The 21,140-nt window shown below is 51.3% G+C and overlaps 6 protein-coding genes across 6 annotated transcripts; 3 read left to right on the plus strand and 3 right to left on the minus strand.

Annotated features, from left to right (window-relative positions):
- Window positions 1-650: 650 nt before the first annotated feature.
- On the plus strand, window positions 651-2,468 carry LOZ57_006057 (uncharacterized protein; the record flags this gene model as incomplete). The annotated part of the gene is made up of 1 exon (XM_049255080.1): window positions 651-2,468. The coding sequence occupies one exon, from the start codon at window positions 651-653 to the stop codon at window positions 2,466-2,468; it is 1,818 nt and encodes a 605-aa protein (XP_049105935.1).
- Window positions 2,469-2,598: 130 nt separating this feature from the next.
- On the minus strand, window positions 2,599-3,768 carry LOZ57_006058 (uncharacterized protein; the record flags this gene model as incomplete). The annotated part of the gene is made up of 5 exons (XM_049255081.1): window positions 2,599-2,941; window positions 2,992-3,085; window positions 3,158-3,478; window positions 3,540-3,588; window positions 3,649-3,768. 5 exons carry the CDS (start codon window positions 3,766-3,768, stop codon window positions 2,599-2,601), a joined length of 927 nt encoding a protein of 308 aa, XP_049105936.1.
- A 1,936-nt stretch (window positions 3,769-5,704) lies between these two features.
- LOZ57_006059 (uncharacterized protein) lies at window positions 5,705-7,541 on the plus strand (the record flags this gene model as incomplete). The annotated part of the gene is made up of 2 exons (XM_049255082.1): window positions 5,705-6,065; window positions 6,091-7,541. 2 exons carry the CDS (start codon window positions 5,705-5,707, stop codon window positions 7,539-7,541), a joined length of 1,812 nt encoding a protein of 603 aa, XP_049105937.1.
- A 534-nt stretch (window positions 7,542-8,075) lies between these two features.
- RPT5 (26S proteasome regulatory subunit 6A) lies at window positions 8,076-9,588 on the plus strand (the record flags this gene model as incomplete). Its single annotated transcript, XM_049255083.1, has 3 exons — window positions 8,076-8,386; window positions 8,455-8,870; window positions 8,930-9,588. The coding sequence occupies 3 exons, from the start codon at window positions 8,076-8,078 to the stop codon at window positions 9,586-9,588; spliced, it is 1,386 nt and encodes a 461-aa protein (XP_049105938.1).
- Window positions 9,589-9,938: 350 nt separating this feature from the next.
- Window positions 9,939-12,434, minus strand: LOZ57_006061 (uncharacterized protein; the record flags this gene model as incomplete). The annotated part of the gene is made up of 2 exons (XM_049255084.1): window positions 9,939-11,907; window positions 11,980-12,434. The coding sequence occupies 2 exons, from the start codon at window positions 12,432-12,434 to the stop codon at window positions 9,939-9,941; spliced, it is 2,424 nt and encodes an 807-aa protein (XP_049105939.1).
- Window positions 12,435-15,296: 2,862 nt separating this feature from the next.
- SCH9 (Serine/threonine-protein kinase) lies at window positions 15,297-18,595 on the minus strand (the record flags this gene model as incomplete). The annotated part of the gene is made up of 3 exons (XM_049255085.1): window positions 15,297-16,737; window positions 16,798-18,039; window positions 18,528-18,595. 3 exons carry the CDS (start codon window positions 18,593-18,595, stop codon window positions 15,297-15,299), a joined length of 2,751 nt encoding a protein of 916 aa, XP_049105940.1.
- Between the last annotated feature and the right edge of the window lie 2,545 nt (window positions 18,596-21,140).

A 21,140-nucleotide genomic window follows, 5' to 3' on the forward strand; every position in this document is an offset into this window, starting at 1 on the left:
CACTTACCAGGTATGCAACTGGCGTCCGAAGGTGCCATGCCCGCGTTCTAAACCTATGGATTTTAATATTGGGACATGTACGAATAAGCACTAGATCTCACTGTAACGGCGCGATTTGGAGCGGGGCATTAAATGCCCTCAGCAATCGGGAACTCATCAGGATACAAGAAATGTCAGCCTCGAATGAATAGGTAATCCATCCGCCTCAATGGGGTGTAGTGGAGGTTAGCGTTGGGAGCCGAGGTTCTATGAAATTGGGGGTACATAAGTACGGAGTACTCCATATGGCGGTGCTATGAGAATAGGCACATAAGGCCCTAAACCCTAAATTCCCAATACATCATCCCATCAAAATCCTCGTACTGCGATTGCTCTAAATCCAAATTCAATTTTACTAGCCATTGATGACATAATAGAGATTCCCTTTAATCAGCTAACAACTTTATTGCTGACCTCAAAGACTCAAACAGGCGCAGGGCGCAGCTCTGTACCCTTTTTGCTTACAGTTTGCTTAGAGAATTGTGGCAGGAGCACTTATTAGCAGCTACTATGTAGCAAGAGTGGAGCAACAAAATGAGCAAGCTCTGCTCGTGTATGACTCCCACAATTCTATAAGCAAAAAGGACGCAGCTCACCACTTAACATCCGCCATGGCGCCTGAAGATATTGTACGCCCAGGTACTGAAACGAGCCGAACTGTGTTTGAACAAGGATTTCGTATCTGGACTACGCTTCGCACATGTGCTCAACAAGAACCCAGCCTTCCTCAAACTTGTTTCCAGATCCAGGATGCATTTCAACTATTACCCCCCTTGGTCCAGGATGTGGATCTGAAGTGTAAGCATAACAGCCTCTACGCGACAGGAACATCGATTTGGGGAACTTCGCAGGGACAGTGCAAGATACCTGTTGTGGAAAAAAGACTTGAGCTACCGGTTTCTATCAACCATTCGACACGGCTTGCTCTCTCTGAAAGCATACCGAATTGTCAGAAATGGTTTCAGCAGGAAGAAAATCACCTTTCTGTGCTAATATTGGCATGGAGCTATATATTCTCGGCACGTTGGGTCGAGCTCATACCCGGAGCAGAGCTGACTTATACTGGGAAGCACGCGGAATATGGTAATAGCAACGGAGACCGACAAACCCAAGTTGTGGTGGACGTAGGAGATGTCGACAATGATGCAGCCAGATGGTGGGCTGCTGTTTTGTCTCCTGATGAGGGGTGGCAGGCTTACCTTACATGGGAGCAAAGAAGATTCCGATCGCCTTGGTCAACTGCTTTGGAAACACGGGTGGACTTTACACTTGCCTGCCACAAACCTCTCTGCCATGTATCAACTACCGCACCTCCATTCACCACTGCAGTTCGTTTTCTCGCAGAATACTGTAATCTCCACAAAATTGTTGACCAAGCCCTAGCAGCGCTATCCTCGACATTGTTTCTTCCGACATTGAATAAAAAGGAAACTCCAATACCACTCCCGATACCCAATTGCCATAAGAGGAAAAGGCTGAAGCCGGCCATATCAGAGTCAAGTGAGCAGAAGGAATTTGACTTTATACTAACGCAGATAGTGCCAGAGCTGGACAAACTTTTGACATTGAGTTGCAACTCATGGGGCCTACGCTCTCTTTTGTCAAGTGTATTTTATGAACCTGAGATACCTTGCAATGCTGTAAGCCCATGGCTGCAGTCTGTGTTCGCTATTCTTGACTCTGTGAAAGATGACCATCTACTTGCCCATATCCTAATGAACCGAGTCCCGCGAATTTCTTTCCTTTGGCTTGGAAGTATAATTGTGGGTTTTCACAAAAATATCCTCCAAGATTGTCGATTCGGTCTAATACCGGTTGAACTCCATGCTGCATCATGGTGTGGTGTCACACAGTCGTTTTTACAGGCACCCGTCTCCCAACCTCTAATAGCAAATGGGGATATTTTACGATCAGATGAATGCCGACTTCTCTATCTGACCCAAGCAGAGGGGCACAGTCGGTGGCCGGTGTCTCCCTGGATGCCTTTTGGCACCACGACACTAGAAGATACTGAAATCGAGGTTCGTCTGCATGCACAATGTGTTGACCATAGCCTTCAATATTCGGGTTGGCATTGGACTTGCGGAAAGGGTAAACTGTTACACCCAATGTGCGTTGAGAGCACTACATTTGCCCATCCACCGGCACGACACCTGGCAATAAGTACGCCCATCAGATACGAAGCTTTGAATCTCGAGGAAGAATCAGCATCAGAAAATGCTACACGGAATATCTTTGGCTGGCTCCGAATTGATGGATATCCCCCACGGGAAAGAGCAATAAGCAACCACGAGTGGTTCAACCTTGATGAATCTGATAATGAATCAGCACCACTGAATGAGTCACCAAAGAGCCATACAGTCCCAACACCAAAAGTTGCGGTGGAAGAATGGATACAACAGAGCATTCTGATACCTAACGCCCGTTAAAAATGGCCCCTTATCTTCCTGTTTGCCTGTTTCTGCTAGACGACGTTTCAACTGTGGCAAGGACAATATAGAATAAATACGAAGTACATGATAAGTAAAGAAACCACGTCATATATTTGTATAGTTCCAGCTAAAGTTTACTCTTGGATTCAGCAACTTTCACTAAGGCACGACCATTGCTTAGAACCACCTTGCCTTCTTGGTTCTTGGTTGCGAAGATAACTTCTTCGAAGCCGTCTTCTTTCTTTGCTGTTCTCCACATCTCTGTTGTGAGCTTATCGCCAGGCCGTACAGGCGATGCAAAGCGAGCTTGGAATTCGCACAGATTCCGGGGATCGCTGCCGCCTAGCTCTTTCAAGATAGCATGAGCAGCCATGTTCCAGCTAAAGAGACCATGAATGATTACACCGCCGAATCCCATCTTTTTTCCGGGTTCTGGATCGGCGTGGAGGGGGTTGTAGTCGCCGTTCAAGCTGTACGTGGTGTTAGAGAAAGCTAGCACTTTGCGAGTATTGAAACGTACCGGTAAAGTAAGGGGGTAATAGCTGTGGTTTGGTAATCATACACGACGTCAGGGTTTTGGCCTTTGGGCGGAGGGTAGTTAACGGTAGCAGGCCCTAATTTCAAAGAAGTCTGTCAGGACAAGACACAAATTACCAAATATATAGAAATTTGGAGCATTTTCAGACCTTTAGGCCCACCCCAATTGCCTTGTCCAACGTAGAAGCCGCTTCCTACAGCAGTTGAGTAGACTTCGCCAGACTCTTTATCGACAATCTCCTGTTGGGTTTCCACCACAGATCCAGCTTTGCCTTTATCATAGACCCCAATGACTTTCGATCGAAGCTCAAATTTACGGCCTTCACTGGTAACGGGGAGGGGTTTGTGGAAAATCATCTTTCGTTGCCCGTCGACAACGCGGCGGTTATCAAACTTAGGAACTCCAGGGATCGCTTCCTGGGACTGCGCTCCATAGAAATCGACTACGTCCTGTTGCGTATGCTTGAATGCTATACATATACTCTTAGTATTACCGTTCAATATAACATTTTGCAGCCCGGATCGACGTACGAAGGATAATGGGATACGTCGGAAACATGGTGAAATTAGGGTGAAGTTCCTAAAGCTTCTATTAGCTAATTTTTCAAGCCAAACTTCCTTCCATTACTGCAATACAAACATATAAAAAATGGAGTTCATCAGCCGTGCATCCAATACTATTAGCAAAGAGAAGGGTGTCCCTCTTCAGCCAGCTAACATCCCGGGAGGGAAACCGGTGTCCAGCTCCGGGGTCGGCCATATTGAGTCGAAAGGGTAAATTGGGAGAAAAGTTATACACGGATTATTGCACCAAGTTTGACAGCGATGAAGAAAATCTTCAAGGAATTAAAGGCAAGATGAGGAGGTTCTTTTTTAAACACGCCTAACAACTGGAGAGCTTTTGCGGGGATTCGGTATAACACTGGAAATCTGCCGAGCCGAGGCCCTTGGCCAGCCATCCACAGCTCCGAACACCTTTTTAGTCGAGTGGTTTAACTACCTGTCATCCGACACTCCTGCCGTTATGGCTAGCTAGCTACATATCACGCCCGGCAAAGAAGAAAAACGGGAATTTTCTTGTCGATATTCCACTTGAGACTCTCAGACCATGAATTGAAGCTTGAAATTAGCTTTCCCTAACCTTTTTCACCTGTGTAGTTAATTACTACATCTCGGAACTTCGTAGGCCCGAAAAACGGCCGGAACGGAAGATAACTACCTAGTTAGGTAACTACGAGCACAGCTCGCTCACTTCGTTCGCTGCTTCACTCTTTCTAGTAGCTGCGAAGTGCTCCTACCACGAATCCACGATTCTATAAGTAAAAACAGCGCAGAGCTGTGTCCTGCGCCAGTAATTAAGGATGAGCTGAATAAGCAGAATGCGGAAACGGGTATGGAAATTAGGGTAGGGTTTCAAAAACATTTTACTGACATTTTTTGACAATCCCTATTCTCATAGTAAAGTGCTATAGGATTCTGTCGTGAGTTGCTGCATTTGAAGGATGCTCTTGGCACATGTAGTCCCTCCTGCGCGTTCCATTGTTGATCCAGCGTCACATAGTTACGGAGTACATATTGATGAAGGAGCCCTGCTACATGGAAGCTGACCCATAGAGAGACAAATCCCAGCAGGTTTACACCCCTTGCGTATCTCTAAGTATGCATATTTCAAGAGACCGGCAGACGGTTGAAACCAGGTGAGAAGGGCTAAACGTCTTCCCATGGAGAATGAACAGTGTCACTAACGTCGCCAAAGTAGATTGTGGAAGTGGAGCTTGAAAATGAGGATGGCACTGGGCTGGAAAAGAGAGGATCTTGGAAAACAATTAATCCTTCTCTATGTGACGTTGAGAGGCTTGATATAAAGGTTGATGCCCGGCGGAATATATTTCAATTGTGAATGATATCCAAGGGCGCTGTGAAAGCATGTCTGGAACTTGGAACCCTTTAAGGTAACCCTGGCCTTTACTAATTAGGTAGGTGGTGACTACTGCCAGAGCTGCAGCTCAAGCCCGGTCGGCGAATAAACTCAACTTTGACCACAACTGCCATGCCCTTTTAATTTACCTATTTTGTTCGTTTTTTATGCTTGCTCTGTGAGAACTGACATCTGTGCACAGTACTTCTCTGGATTTCAGAGTATCTATATGAAGCCTCTGTGCATGCTCGCAGTATTCCAATCAAAAATATCAACCCCTGAGCAGGAAGACTTCGATCCCTCAGATCCTCGTGGATAGTATCTTCCATACATACCATGACGTCTTTTTATATCCATAGTCTCACGAACAAGTGATCGCCTCTTCAACACCCATCCATTCCAATCTAGGAATCCGCCGATTCCTTGGCCTTCTTCAAGCACCTAAAAGTCCTCTGAAAGCTAAATCCGATAGGATGATCCATATTTGCGTAAGAAATGGCTCCTCGCAACCCCCGGGACTGAGCGATGTTGGTCTATAAATACAAGGAATATGGTTATAAAAGTGTCTGGTTTCTTTTTCTCCTATAAGCCTACCCAAGATTAGAAAGGCACTTTTTTCTGCGCTTCTGCGCAGCTCTCCATTTCATTAATCTCTGGGAATAGTAAACTGGTCCAAATATAAAGCCACTTCTCACTCAGTTTGTATTTCTGAGTCAATTGCCTGCAGTGTTGGGTAAGTTAGCAACGTAATCTATAACTACCTCAATTGTGCCCTCTAATGCCTTTTATAGCCCAGTCTCCCGCAGCTGAGATCTGGGGGGATTTGAATTACGATGGCAAAGTTGATATCACTGGCGATGCCGATGTTTCTAAGAATGGTCGCGAGGCGATCTTTCTTGCCAATATCGGAGACACAGGTCAAAGATGCTCGCAAATGCCCCAATTTCAAGGAAGTTTATCATCCGAGAACGTTCTTGACACTTGCAATGATGCGTCGGAGGAGTTACAGCGCAGCCCTCAATATATGGCCCCCCTTCGTACAGTTCCGATGCCAGGGTTAAGTGCAGATGCAAGCGGCCGTTTATCCCTTTCAGGCAGTCGCGACATCAATACGATTATAAGACTCTTTTTGAAAAAGGGTGATAAATGGGAATATATTCGGAGTACAACAAATTTCTCCTCGGCAGAGCTCGTCGCGGGCTTGGAGCTTGGGATTGATTCTTCGACAGACTCGAAACCCTGGATGGAATGGTCGCGTTACCGTCACCTTCAGTGTGGAGGACAAGGGGGTCCAGCAAGAAAGCAAGGTTAATCTTCGTGTGGCTCCGGTTCTCACGCACCATCATCTGCAAAAAGCTGAGCATATTTTAATATCTGACCCGAATCAAGCGCTGAGCGAAAGGCCATGGTTTTCAGCATTCTTCGATCGACTGACGGCTGCATTAGCGGAAGCAGGACTAGCAGGAAAACTAACCAAACTCAACACGGATGACAGATGGGCACAGGACTTTTTGGAGACCGGATTCACCAGCATGCCAGTTCCAAACGGGCCAATTACCTTAAGAATCATGATCCGTTCTTCTCAGTCCTTCCGCTCGGTTGGTCGACTAGCCTATCTACAGCTTCGTAATAACGGAACCGGTGCAGTTCAATATATTGGAGGAAGTACAGGCCGCTACACTACAGAGTCTTTGGGAAATTTAGAGACGATTCCACCGTATGAACATAACAATGTCAAGTATCCGGGCGGGCGGACTATTATGGGTCTAGGCAATGATCCTATGCCCCATATCCTTGCTTTTCTTGACGCCCAGGAGGTACAAAAGCCTTTGACACTCGACACTTCATGGCTTGCTGCTGCGCACGTGGAGGAGTTTCTTACATTCATCCCAGCTAATACTCCCCGAGGCTGGCGCTTGATGTATGGAGGTGTGCAGAAGGGGTTGGACTTCCTAAAACAGGTGGAAAAGGATGGGCACGGAAGGACGCCTTTCTTCTCAAGACCGGCTGAAGATACAGAGTTTAAAAACTTCGCCATTTCTGATCTCCTGGCAGACGAGGAGTTTCTCGACTTGAATGCTGAATGCAGTAAACGCACCCTGGCAAACATTAATATTCTTAAGAACGAAACCGGCCTCACAGATTCCGAGATAATAGGGGTGCATGCCCTTTACCATGACCTAGAAAAGACGTCCAGTTCTCGTGTAAGAGCTAAGAAGTCCAATTCAGATCTTTGTCCGAAAGTTGCTCATAATATCATGTCCATGACACCAAATGATGCAGCAATGCTTGCTCGAAAGCGACCTTCTCTCAGTGAACGGAGAACTGGCGCTGCACAGATTCAAGCAAGACAAGTCAAAGAAGTACAAGCTGTCTCATTTTTCCCATCTTTTATGAATGGACTTTTGGTTTCAAGTTCACAGTACCTTGCTCCCCAGCCATTCGGGCCCAGTATTAATGGAACCGATGTTCTTCAGGAAGTTCTATTACAATCGATGAAAGAAAGCGGATATAATGTTCAATTTATCGACGACCGCAATTTTTTTCTCGATTTTGGGGATGTTCACTGTGGGACAAATGCCTTGCGCGAAAGCAGGGTTGAGTGGTGGAAGTAGATGTGATCGTACATATTTTTGTCTTAACTATGATATCTGGGACTGCAAGACATTCATATTCACCTTATTCTATATTATATACTCCGTAGATGTCACTCCTTATACTGAATTGTTCAGTTCCCACCTAGGTTTTTATGTAAAATTCCTTGTCAGAATGCCTGCTTTGCAATACTTGTATACTTCTAGATGACCAAGGACATAAATGATATAGTTCTATCTGTGATTTGAGATTATCCCATGCACACAATGGCGCGTCTGTGGAGGAAAAATGTGCTGACAAATAGCGATTAGTCAACCTTATAACTATGCCAAGAGTCACGTGTAGCTAGCTAATTACGGCTGGCGCCAACGACCATCAGCTCCGAAGCTTGAAGCTGCTCGTCCCGTTGATACATCAACATCGCCTCTCTTCTTTTCTTTTACATTCTTACCTTCTAATTACAACACCACTGCACTACTCTCTATTCCCCGCATACTGTACACTATCTGCTCTTTTTTACCTCTTTGCGAGGCCCAGCACTCAGGACCACCACCATGTCCACTCTTGAAGAACTCGAAGACCTGGAGCGTGAGGATAGAGATAAGAGAGGACGGGGGGACCGTGATGGAAAGAAGTCTGACAAGGATGGAGATGCACTAATGAATGATGCCGATCAGAAGAAGGAGGAAGACAACTTACTAGATGATGAGATCTTGCTATCTAGCACGAGGGATATTGTAAACCGACGGAAACTGCTAGAAAACGATATGCGCATTATGAAGAGCGAGTTCCAACGATTGACACATGAGCAGAATACTATGAAGGAGAAAATAAAGGATAACCTGGACAAGATCGAAAACAATCGGTACGTCTGAGTGTCAATAGGAGTATTACCCACTGTTTGGCTAACGTTAAGTATGATCTTCCCCACAGGCAATTACCCTACTTAGTCGGAAATGTCGTTGAGCTTTTAGATCTTGATGTCGAGAAAGAGGCTGCTGAGGAGGGTGCCAACATAGACCTGGACGCCACCCGGGTGGGCAAATCAGCCGTCATCAAAACATCGACTCGCCAAACAATTTTCTTACCCCTTATCGGTGTCGTTGATCACGAAAAGCTAAAGCCCGGAGACCTAATTGGCGTGAATAAGGACTCATATCTCGTTCTCGACACCCTACCTGCAGAGTATGACAGCAGGGTGAAGGCGATGGAGGTTGACGAGAAGCCAACGGAACAATACACGGATGTTGGTGGGCTAAACAAGCAGATCGAAGAGCTCGTAGAGGCCATTGTCTGGCCGATGAAGGAAGCTGAAAGGTTCAAGAAAATCGGAATTAAAGCCCCAAAAGGTATAGTTGTCTATGCTTGCTTACCTTGACCCAGTCAACTAACCCTCGCCTGCTCTTAGGTGCATTAATGTACGGTCCTCCTGGTACCGGTAAGACACTTCTTGCCAGAGCTTGTGCAGCCCAGACAGAGGCTACCTTCTTAAAACTCGCCGGCCCACAACTTGTCCAGATGTTCATCGGCGACGGAGCAAAGCTTGTCCGAGACTGCTTTGCCCTGGCCAAAGAGAAAGCCCCTGCCATTATCTTTATCGACGAACTCGACGCCATTGGCACCAAACGTTTCGATTCTGAAAAGTCTGGAGACCGTGAAGTCCAACGCACCATGTTGGAACTCCTCAACCAGCTGGACGGCTTTGCTTCTGATGACAGAATCAAAGTCCTCGCAGCCACCAACCGCGTTGATGTCCTGGATCCAGCCTTGCTGCGCTCCGGTCGTTTGGATCGGAAGATTGAATTCCCTCTTCCGAATGAGGAAGCTCGTGCTCAGATTCTCAAGATCCATTCACGCAAGATGACCGTGGACGAGGGTGTCAACTGGGCAGAATTGGCACGGAGTACGGACGAGTTTGGTGGTGCACAATTGAAAGCTGTCTGTGTTGAAGCCGGTATGATCGCTTTGCGAAAGGGAATGAGTAAGGTTGGCCACGAGCACTATGTGGACGCCATTGCCGAGGTACAGGCAAAGAAGAAGGATACTAATGTTGGCATATATGTTTGATATCCTGTTGCATCTTACTTCAATGGTTATTTCTTGTTTTTCCATTTGCAATAGGACGAATGATGGGGTGTAGAATGCATTTGAACAGCCCAGTGGATTTCAAAATTCAAAAAAGCTGCTTGCCACAATACGTACACCTTTCTGGAATACATGAATATGATAAAATTACAGAATTAACCATTATCAAGCATTCGTATCATACATAGAAGAAGATGGCCTGAGCCCATCTCCAATTTCTAGAAAATAAAAGACAGGAATTGTAAACAAAAGGCACCAGGCACACTAGATAACCAGTCTCGGAATCAAAATAGATGAAAACTCCTTAGTATATGAAAACGAAAAATTAAATATTAGAATAAATGGCTCAACTCCAGCAGCCTTCCACTGTGCCTCCCATTCCCAACGACCTCTCGCTCAACATGGATCCACCAGTCTTTACCCAGCCTATGCCCCTGATTCCACGAGCCATTGCACATCTCCCTCGACCACGACGCCTGCTCGGTCGGCGCCGGAGCAAACGGCGACATGGGAGGCATGGGCGACGTGGGCGTGCGCGGCGACGGCAGCGAGGCGGGATTGCTGCCGGCGCCGCCGTTGCTGCTCCAGATGGTGAAGCGCGAGGAGGTTGGGGAGGGAGACGGGACGTCGTCGTTGCCATTGCCGCCCAGGCTCGAGGCGGTGCCGGCGCGAACGACCGGCAAGGAAACGGGGGACGGCGTGGAGTAGAACCAGGTCTGGTTGGCGGTGAGGATGTGTTTCCAGCTCAGCAGGCCGCCGTCGGCGTCGGAGCAGGGGATGTCCGGGCGGAGGGTGAAGGTCGGCGTGGTGGGGGCCATGGTGCTGTAGACGGAGTTGTACACGCGTCCAATGCAGCCGGGGATGGTGAATTCTTGGACTTTGATGGCGGGGGGGATGCGTCGTTTGTGCTTCGAGGGGGGTTGCTTCTCCTGTTTTTGTTTGGTGGAGTCCAGTATGCCGTCGATTTCATCGAAGTCGTCTTCCGAGCTGGAGTCGGAGAAGGCTGGCATTGGTGGTGTCTGGTTTGCAGAATGGTCTGTCACGATAACTTTGATGCCACGGTCAACTTCTCTCGCAGCGGAATCAATGAGCGTTTGGGCGCGTATTCTGGCGGAAGATAGGTTGTCACCACTAGGCAATACCACAGGACGTTTGGATATGGTTCCATGAGAGCTCCTGGGAAGACTATATCGATCAGCGACCAGCATTATCTGGCCGTTCCGAGTTGGACGGCAGACGGACTGTAAAGCCCCAAGAGGATCAATATCATTTGGCGCGCGCAGTGTTTTTAGGGCAGGGAAACCAGCATTTAGAATGCTCTGAGAAAGATGGAAATTGGGAGTATTTTCGCTATTTAAAGGCCTGTTTATCTGCTGAAGGTCGGCCAGGCATAGAGCATCCGGGTTTGGGCTCGCAAGATCCCAATGCAAATGCTTTAAACTTGAAGATGCCAGGATAGGCTGGAACACCATACGGCCCTCTGGAAGTGTCGGGGCTGTTTCCTGCTGAACAACACTCAATCGTTCCAGGCGCCTCAAGGATGATAAAATCTTAGATAATACCAATAAAGATGTCAAGTTCTGTTCTATAAGCGTCAATGATTGCAGTCCTCTTGCTTCTTGCCGCGATATATAGCGCGACAGGCCGTTCTCCGTCACCCCAGGTAGGGATTCAAGGCGCAAGGAGATGAGCGGCGGCAAAAACAACAGCGTCCGATCTGTGAAATCATTGGCATGAAAGCAGGATACAGACAAGTGACGCAATGCTGGCAGGAAATTGAGCATTCGTAGCACGATCCCATGCTCGAGAATGCCATTCGAACCCAGGGAGTGTAACATCAATGTTTCAAGGTTGGACCAAAAGGTGTGATAGCTCAGAAACTGGTACACCTGGCCTTGATCCAGCAATTTAGACGACTGCTGCTTTGCGCGCTCCGTCACCGCGGCATGCTCGCCGATCACCCAGGCGTGCTCTTTGAGCTTCTTGCGGGTCGACAGGGCGTGCGTCAGTCTATCGAAGTCATGGGCATACGGCAGTATGATTCCCAGCAAACGCTCGAGGTTTGGGCAGACCATGACCACGGACGCCACCAAATCAAGGTACTCCTGCGAGTTGGCATTTTGCTTTCCGGTGGGCATGGACAGGTCGAGTTCCGGCACGCGAAGCTCGAGAACGACGTTTGCCAGCAGTTTCCTCTCGCGCAGGGTTCTGCGGAGGAGCTTTAATCGGCTGCCGCGCTTCCATCGATACTTCTTGAGCTGGGCGGGCGAGTCGATGCCATTGATGTAGATTTTCTGGTACCTGCAACGGGGTCTCAGTTAGTTGACGGGCTTTGAGATTATCATCTTCCTAGTAACCAGTCCGTTCACTCACAGCTTGTTCCTGACCACTCGCTCCCACGCTCTATTGGTTAGGCTTAACGAATGGAGATCTCGCATGAGGCACGTTATACAGCCCTCGCCGTGGCCGCCGAGATGCAAGATTTGCAATTGGGCCAGGATACACTCGTACACCTCGGGCGGCAGGCATTTCGGCAGCGTCGACAACGCGGTCTCAGGCAGCACCGGGCTCTGTCTTGCCGGGCGGGCCGGGAACTGGGCGGCGGTGGGCGAGTAGATATCCGGGCCGGTCGAGCTCGAGCTCGCGCTCATGCTCGCGTTCGCGTTCGTCTTCTTGGAGTAGTGGTGGTTCGTGTAGGCCAGGGAGGACGAGCGCGGCGACGGTGGCGGTACCATGGGCCGGGCATGATGGGTGGGCGACGGCGACGGCGACGGCATGCTGCGAGGCATTCGAGGTGAATCGGGGGGTCTTCTCGCCACGACGCTCATGCTTCGACGGCATCAGGCAACGCAGCTCAACGACAACGACACAGCAGCAACAGCAACAGCAGCAGACAGCGCATGGCCCGTGGGAGATCGGGTCCAGCAGCCGCTCGGCGGGAGGAAAAAGGAGCTTCCAACGGCCGGAGAGTAAGTATGGAAGTAAGTTCGGATCGCGCGTCTCCTGACCGGGACCGGCGGCGCTGCTAACAGAGCGATCAGCGATTAAGCTCCACCGCCGCGAAAAAAGGGGGCGCGCGCACTGCTTTGCTTTTTGTCGCTCGTGAGCTGCACGTCTTCGCCGGGCGTCGACAGCGTGCCGCGGGCATCACCGCGCTGGGCTGCTCGCGCGGTGTGGCCGCGCAAATAACAAGCAGTGAATGGCTAAGAATAGGCCATCCATGGCAGCCAGCGCGCCGCACAGCACGCCCGGCGGCCAAGCAGTCCTGGAGGAAGCGCATCCGCTTCAAGACCGGCACCCCCAGCTGTGGGTTCCGGCCATGTGCAACGACGTCAGCTGGAGACAGTAGTGGGTGGCTGATACTGATACTGCTGCTGCTGCTACAGAGAGGCTGTTTGGTCTCAGGTGGCGGGCGAGGGCGGTCGCGGTACCAGAGCTTGCATGCCCTTCTTCATACTTGCAAGCTCTCATTAACCGAGCCCTGGCCTAGCGTTCTACGAAGATGTGGTAGAGGGAAGCCAACCGGCTATATTCTTCCTCACACAGGCTTTTCCAAGGGTCAGCCCAAGATCCAGTTGGCCAACTAGCCAGCCATAGCGCTGCCCGTCCTTCTTGGATCCATCTCTCTCATAGCCCAACCAGGTCACAAAACTTGTCCTGACAGAATTGTTCTTCCGGCAGCAAGCTTTCCTGGAGCCCCGAAACCAGCGGTGGACATAACGTTTTGACGTTTCCACAATCCAGTTGTTTTGCCGTGTTTCTGCTGTGGTTCACGGGCCCGTCCGGTCCAACTTTATGGCCCTCCTGACGCTGAAACATGCTCCTGAGACCAAGCTACCCACCCAGCAACGCGTAACTACAGACGCTCAACTGGCAACTCACAGCAGCGGCAATACTCCGTAGTTCGCAGTAGTAAGAGAAAAACCGTCGAAGAGACAGAGTAGCTGCTGGGCCGGCGCCATTTATTACTCCTTCTCCTTAATCCAATGCCGCGCGCAGCGGCAGGCAGACCGCGGCGGCGCTCTGTACGATGTCCCTCCGTACCGCGTAGCCAGTCAACGGCCCGTAACGGCGACGATAGGGCAACGGGGCAGACAGGCAACCCCATGGTTGGCGAGCCCCTAAAAAAAAACCTGGTTATACTTTTCTCCGCCACGAGCAAACCCGCTCTTCCTCACCAAACGGGGGAGACCCAGACCAAGAAAAAAGGGGGCGGACCCGAGGAGAGACGGCAGCCCGTCACGATGTCATCATCATACCTTTAAAACCCAAAAAACAAAAACCAACAGGAGAGAAGAGAGAGAGAGCGAGAGAAGAAAAAACCGCCAAAGAAAAAAGTCAATTTTTCTTCTCCTTCAATCCGGCGTCGCCAAGCCAACGCGAACGAGACGCCGCGGGATCGCACGCGCTAAGCCGTTGTCGGCGGGAATCGCCCATCCGAGCCCCCCCCCCCCCACCCTAGCGCCCCGCGCCTGCCTGCTTGCGGCCTAGCGCGAACCGCCGGAGTACCGTACAAGCGCTGCACGGGATACGCCCGGTATACGGCTCGTACGGCAGGCGGGCGGGGGAGAAGGAAACAAGCCTGTTTGATGATGGATGATGGCCGTATAGGAAATCCCTTGACTGAATAATAATAAGAATGGTTTCTGGCAGATGCAACCGGAACCCCAACAGGGTGCGTGCGTGGTGTTGCGGGTCGCGACCCTGGTTGTTCTAGAAGAGTAACCGTTGCATTCTCGCCATCATCTCCCCTCCCCGCCCACCAAGGCCAGCGTCATTCCTACTACGACTACTGCTAGTGTCTGCAAGGAGAAAGGATCATGGAGGGGAAAGGCCTGTGCTGCTGCTGGGGGAACTAATTTCGATATAATATTTTAGAGCTATCGGAAAATGCAACTGCTGGAAAGAGATTTCATAAGAAGAAAAAAAGAAAAAGCATTGGCCTGGGCTACTGGGTGCCGCAGGGTTGTCACCTCGTCATTTCATGCATATGTTTGTCGCTGGAAGAACATTAAGAAGATCAGACCGAAGTGGGACGACTGAGAAAGAAAAAGAACCCCAGAGGAAACAGCATAGGTAGGTTTGCATTCATTAGAAGAAAAACACAGAAAAACAACGGCAAGCAGCAAACTCCATTTGGCAAATTGGGAGCAATATTTGAAAGGAGTGGCATTAGATAAGAGATACCTAAACTCCACGAGGGGAAACAGGGCAGGGGGGGTATTAGATTGTGGATGCATGCGAGGGGGTGGGCATCAGTTAGGCAGCAATTTTTTTCTGGTAGGTGGGGGAAAAAATACCGGTAGTCAAGAGACGGCGGCAAGATATCATCGTAGAGCGGATGGGTATTGGCCATTTCTGGGATTTTTTTTGTTTAAAAAAAAAGGCGCAAACGCACGCACGCATGCATCCAGCAGAGAGATAGAAACACGACGTGACTTTTGGTGGATTTCAAGTACCATAAAAAACACGGGCTCCTCCGAAGATAATGAAAAAAATAAAAGAAAAAATAGAAGAAATCAAGGCAGTGACGCAGCAGATTCGCAAAAGAAAACGAAGAACATCAAGATCAAATCGTCTGCCCCCGTCGTCATGTACATAGCGAAAATAGCGTTAGAAGGCTAAAAAAAGGAAAGCTGAAACAACAATAAGGGATATCTCATGGTAGTGGGCATGTTTTCTTTTTTCTGTCACATCTCAAAGTGGTAGTCGTCATTAAAAATCCCGCCCTCATCGTGGCTGGCCTTCGATGCGGCGTTCATGCGGTGCTCGTAGTCCAGATCGCCCGGGCGCGCGCGGTTGACCCACGAGTCGTCCTCGCGGAAATCCTCGTCCATGTAGTCCACGTGGCGGTCGCCCAGGTGCTGCTCCATGGTGCTCTCGTTGACGAAGGTGAAGCCCTTGAAGTTGGCCTGGGTGGCGGGCGACAGCGGCGTGGACTCGGTGGCGGCGCCAGCGGCCAGAGCAGCAGCACGGGCGTTCAGCGACGCCGAGTGGTCCAGCGCGGTGGTGAACTCGGGGTCGAAATACGATGTGTCGGACACGGACTTGAGCTTGGGCTTGAACGGCGGGATGACGTTCTTCTGGCACATGGCGTGCCAGTCGACGTCGTGGAAGAACGGATGCGCCATCAGCTCGCGCGCGTCGTCCCGGGCGCCAAGGCGGTGCTTCGGGTTTCGGTTAAGCAGGCCCTTGACGAAGTTCCGGCCTTCCGCGCTGAGGGCGTCGCGCGGAAAACGAACTTTGCCGAACGCAATGTTCTTGTACATCTGCTGCGTATCATCCGCGTAGAACGGGCTCCACCCGCAGCACATCTCGAACACTAAAACGCCCAGAGACCAGAAGTCGACCATCTTCGTGTACCCCTGCTCGTCCATCAGCACCTCGGGCGCCAGGTATTCCGTGGTCCCACAAAACGTGTTGGTGGTGTCGTTTTTCGTCAAATTCGCCTTGGACAGGCCGAAGTCGCAGAGCGCAATGTGCCCGTTAGCATCCAGCAAGATGTTCTCCGGCTTCAGATCGCGGTACACGATGTCGTGCTGATGGAGGTGCTGGAGCGCTAGGATCAACTCCGCAATGTAAAACTTAGCCCGGTATTCCTGGAACCGGCCCTCCTTCTGCAGGTGCCAGAACAGCTCGCCACCCGACATGTAATCTGTAACCAGGTATAGATCCGACGGCGTCTGGAACGAAAATTTCAGGCCAACGATAAACGGAGAGTCAGTCGTCGCAGTACGGACAAGGATGTTCCGCTCGCCAAGAGTGTGCGCAACCTCTTTCTTCTGGATGATGACCTTCTTCGAAAGAACTTTCATCGCGTATATCCGCTGGGTATCTTTCTTTCGAACCTGATACACCTGCCCAAAGGTGCCTTTGCCGATGAGCTTCAGGATCTGGAAGTCGTTGGGGCCAAAGTGTTTCTTGTCCGTCTTCTGGAAAAACATCTGGAGGTGGATTTCGCCGGAGACATGACCATCGCCAGGGGCGCGGGCTTCAAGAGGGAACCAGCCAACAACAGCTTTCTTGTCTTCTCTCAAATTTAGTCGTAGGCGAACATGACCCAGGAAATGCTCCTGGTTAGAACGATCGTAGACAGAGACATCGATTTCGGAATCATCACCAAGAACATCACTAGTACAATAATCAGCACGCCCGGGGCGAGAACAAAAAAATATAAAAAATTCAACTTACAAAACGGCCTCGTGGTTCCAATGAGGATCGGTGACCTGGGTTGACGCTCTATAATTGAAACTATCCATGATACTATTCTGGCTGCTCTGTCGACTCTTCATCGGGATAGCCATTGCGCGTCCAGAATCGCTGTTCGAACGCTGTATAGGCACGGGCCCTAGAGTATCGAAGTGGTTCCTATGTCTGCTCTCGGAGTGATGTGATTCTTCGACATGCGCGCCCTTGGAGATGTATTCATTCCATTCAAAAACACAAACAACGTACGGGTCATAACTGGGACGTAAACCTCTGCCGTCTGAGATCTTGACGTTCAGTTTCCCTTTCAACGGGGCGACGGGCGGACCTTGGGTTTCGGGCATGGCTCCTCCTGACGACGACGAGCTGGCCGGTGTCGCGACGCCATGGTTTCGCATACGCGGGTCGGGGTGGCTACGAGAGGGCGAGCCGGCGGTGGAGTAGGCCTTCTTATCGGCGGGATGGAGCTCGTTCGACATCGCTCGCGGGGTAAGTGGTGGCGTGTTCTTTAAACGCGAAATCGCAGCCGAGGTGTCAGTCAGCTTTATCAGTTCTTCAGAAGATTTGAACGTATTTTGAGAATCATTAGGAGATTTCAAAGAAGTTGAAGGATCAGGAAGACATGGGTTGGAAAAGTGAGAAGCATGGACGGAATCATGAGTGATGCTGGAAACAGGATGGGAAGTATGTCGCCTATTTTTCACACTTGTTTTCGGCAGGATCAAATTCTTCAGGGTCTGGTATATGGAGACCACCCCGCCATCAGGCTTGCCATTTTCTGCTTCTTCCCCATCTTTCTGCATGACAGAGCAAAAGGATGAACTTGAATGGGGGGGTGTAGGCAAAGGATTAAAGTCTGCATGTCTCAACTCCTCAAAAGAATCGCATCTTGGCTCAGCAACAGGACTTGCGCTCCGTGCCGGGCCGTGGCCATGGTCTAGCATGACGGCAGAGCCCGACAAAGAGGAAACAGAGTCTTGTTTGTCCTCCTCCGGCACAGATTGAGGAAGTGACTGAGACCCATGTCTTTCAGAAATTGTAGAAGAAGTTGGCTGGTTCTCAAGATCTGCAGCTGAATCGGAAGTAGCACGAACCTGTGCAAAGAAGCTGTGCGTGATACCCGGAAAACGCTTATCAGACAGATCAGGCTGGGGCGTGGCGATGCCTGACGGGGTGGTGCTTATTGAGCCAATGAGATCTTGGCCGTCATCGTCGCGACGTGAAGAACTGAGGATTCCAGCAGTGTCAGTCATTTGTCGTGAGCATAGGTTTCCCGTCTTGCAGCACCAGAAAAGAGGGAGGGTAGGAAATGAGAAGGAGAAGCAGGCAGAAGCGCACAGCGTCTGCCACACTTTTTATGAGCCCCAGGGTACCAGTGGCCAAACCAAGCAACCCCCCGGGACAAGTGAGGGCTTTTGCAGCATGATGGAAGAAGCAACGGGCAAGCACCATGGCGCAACAAAGGAAAACTTGGCGACAAGCACTGGACAGGTGCGTGAAACACGGCAAATTGTCACAAGTTGGTAGCAGACACGCACATCAAAGGACTGCCCTTTGGCCCAAGCGTGGGTGCCATGGCTTTCAGGACGACGACGACAACATCATCCACCACAACAGCAGAACGGCAGGAGGAGGACAGCACGCAAAGATCAGAGCGAAAGACAGCCTGAACAACACGCAGAGAGAGGGCTGGGGCAGACAGGCTGGGGACTCACTTCTGGAGCATGGCCTGGCGCAGGAGGTCAGCATGGGCACGATGGTTCATTCCGCCGTTGTCAGCCATGGCCGAAATCCCATGCAGCACGAACGAACGATCGATCGGTCGACTGGATTGCGCGAGACGGTGTCGAAGTGGAGGAGGGTTGAAGGCAGAGAGAGTCGTTTGGAAGAGTATTATGACGAGGCGGGTTGGTAATCAGCAGGGCGTCTAGCGTGATCGGAGGGCGCAATAAGGAGCGAAGGCGTGGCGAGAACGGGGGTGGAGGGGGGGGGAGGAGGGTTGGCGGCGGTGGTGGTGAAAGCGGAGGAGAGAGAGAGAGAGGATGAAGATGAAGCAGCGCGGCGGACACGAAAGAAAAGTCAAAGACGATTAGGTTCGCGAGCGCGTGGTCGAGGCAAAGAGGTTTTGCTTTATTACTATTATTTATCATTACAGTCTTCGATTGGGAAAGGATTCCGGTGGGGAGGCGAGGGCGGCGGGCTCGGGGCGAGTTGAGTTGGTTCGTGAGCGTTGAGGGTTGGGGGGTTGGCCGCCCGCGGGCTCGGGGGGGCCGGGCAGGGCCTGACGTCGGCGTCGGGGCGATTCGGGGATTGACCCAGCGGGCGGTGAGCCAGCCAGTAGATCTCAGAGCGAAGGATGATGGGCGATGGCAATGGCGCAAGCTGCACATCGAGGAACAAGAGCATGCACCGCGCAGAGCGGGCGCGCACACTGGTGCGTTAAATAACTAACTAACTAGCTAGTTAACTCACAGCTGTGTGAGTCACCACCACCACCGCGCGCCCGTCACTCTCACTCTCTGGTGGTGAGCGCGCACCCACCACCCTTCGGCTCACTTCCCGGCGGCTTCATGCGCCGCACAGTGACCGCACTCCCGCTGACTTCTCCCTCGCGCCCTGTGCGTGCACATAGCTCTACCTTAATTAACTACAGTGCTCTCTAGCTAGTTGGCCCCTCTCTCCCCTCCCGCACAGCTCCCCCGCCACTGCCGCGCGCGCTGCGTGCGAACATCCACCTCTGCGCCCAACATGGGCCAGTGCCCAGTCTGCGCCACCTCCGCTTCAGCTGTGGGCAGGGCCCGCTAACTTTTTCCCGCATTTTTCGATTAGAAGGCCGACACCACCGGCGCGCGCGGGGGCGGGCGGGCGCCGCTGAGAGCTCGCACGCAACCCGTGTGCGTGTGTCTCCTGCTGCGGACCAGCGATCAGCAAGTCGTCACTTCGCGCCGTGGCTATTGGCTGCTTCGCCTTTTCTTGCTCGATTGGAAAAGACGAGAGGCTCCTCGCCTCGCCACTCCTGACAGCGAGGCGCGCGGAGTGAGACATCCTCGCCTGCATGGACGCCCGTTGCGTGCTGATGCTGCTGCTGCTGCTGCTGGCTGGCGTCGTCTCGTCCGCCGATGAGTTACACATGGCACAGCGGCTGGAAACCGCGGAGAATACCACTTTGCTACTAACGAGCTGACTACTCCGTACATACGTACACCCACGCAGCCACCGGTCGGGCGTGGAGGCGCGAGTCGGCGGGCGCCAGCCACGGGCGCCAGACCGCCCACACGCCCTCGCTCCGACTCGCTGCCCGCCTCCTTTCTCGGGATGGCAGGCCCATGCGGTGGCCGGCCGTGTAAGGATGCACTGCTCCGTACTACTACCACTGACATATCACTTCACCAACTAACTAACTACGTCAGGGCGAGCAGGCCCCATCCCATCGTCTCAGCCCTGATTGAAAGCAAGGCCGCATCTTCCCTGCCGTGTTCCTCCGCTCGCTGTTTTCTCAACGCGAGGCTGAGAAGCGGCTGGCGGCCTCTGGTCCATCCATCCACCCATCCATCCATCGGTCTGGTCGGCTGCTGCTCGCCATGTCGTGTCGGGTCAGTCCCAGCTGCTATTAATAACAAAGTCTGCGCGCGCAGAGCAACGTAGTGCAGCCCTCTTGGCCTGGGAAAGCATAACGAAGATCTTAAGCTACATCATGTAGGCTCATGCTGGATGCGGAGTAAGAGTCCGGGGAAGTAATGCATAGTTACATGACTACGGCGTCTGATCCCATGGCATTGTGGCGGCGACGTGTGTGTGTATTTCTGGCTCAGGGTTCGGACAGCCTTTGTCTTGGAAAATTCTTTTTCTTCTGTTTGCGTTTGTTGCCTCCTTTCAACAAAGAAGGGGCTTGCGGCAGCAATTGCGCCCGTTCTGATGCAATTCAATCCACGGGCAGCAAGATGACGCTGACCCTGCGACCCATCCGCTATCCTGGAATTTGCTGTGCCAACCCAACCCACTTCCAGTAGCAAGTACATATCTTTGTGAGACAGTTCGAAAATATCCCGGAGACCTCGACTCTGGCGGCTGTGGGAGGAACCATGTTTCGACAAGCTCTAGTTCGGTATCGAGCCGCGGCACTGCCAACACTTCCTCTCGGCCCGTGTGGCAGTTAACTAACTAACTAGTTAACGAAAAGGAACCGTTTTATGAAGCGGTACTGGCAAGGACCAGTGCATACTCTCCGGCGCTCACTAGCCGCACCTGGCCTTCAAGATAGCGAGAATACTTAACTATACCGAGACCAGAGAATAAAGCTTACCCGCTGCCAGCCAAGCGCCTGGCCG

This window comes from Ophidiomyces ophidiicola (assembly GCF_022830035.1).
Source record: "Ophidiomyces ophidiicola strain CBS 122913 chromosome Unknown scaffold_35, whole genome shotgun sequence".
Taxonomy (NCBI): domain Eukaryota; kingdom Fungi; phylum Ascomycota; class Eurotiomycetes; order Onygenales; family Onygenaceae; genus Ophidiomyces; species Ophidiomyces ophidiicola.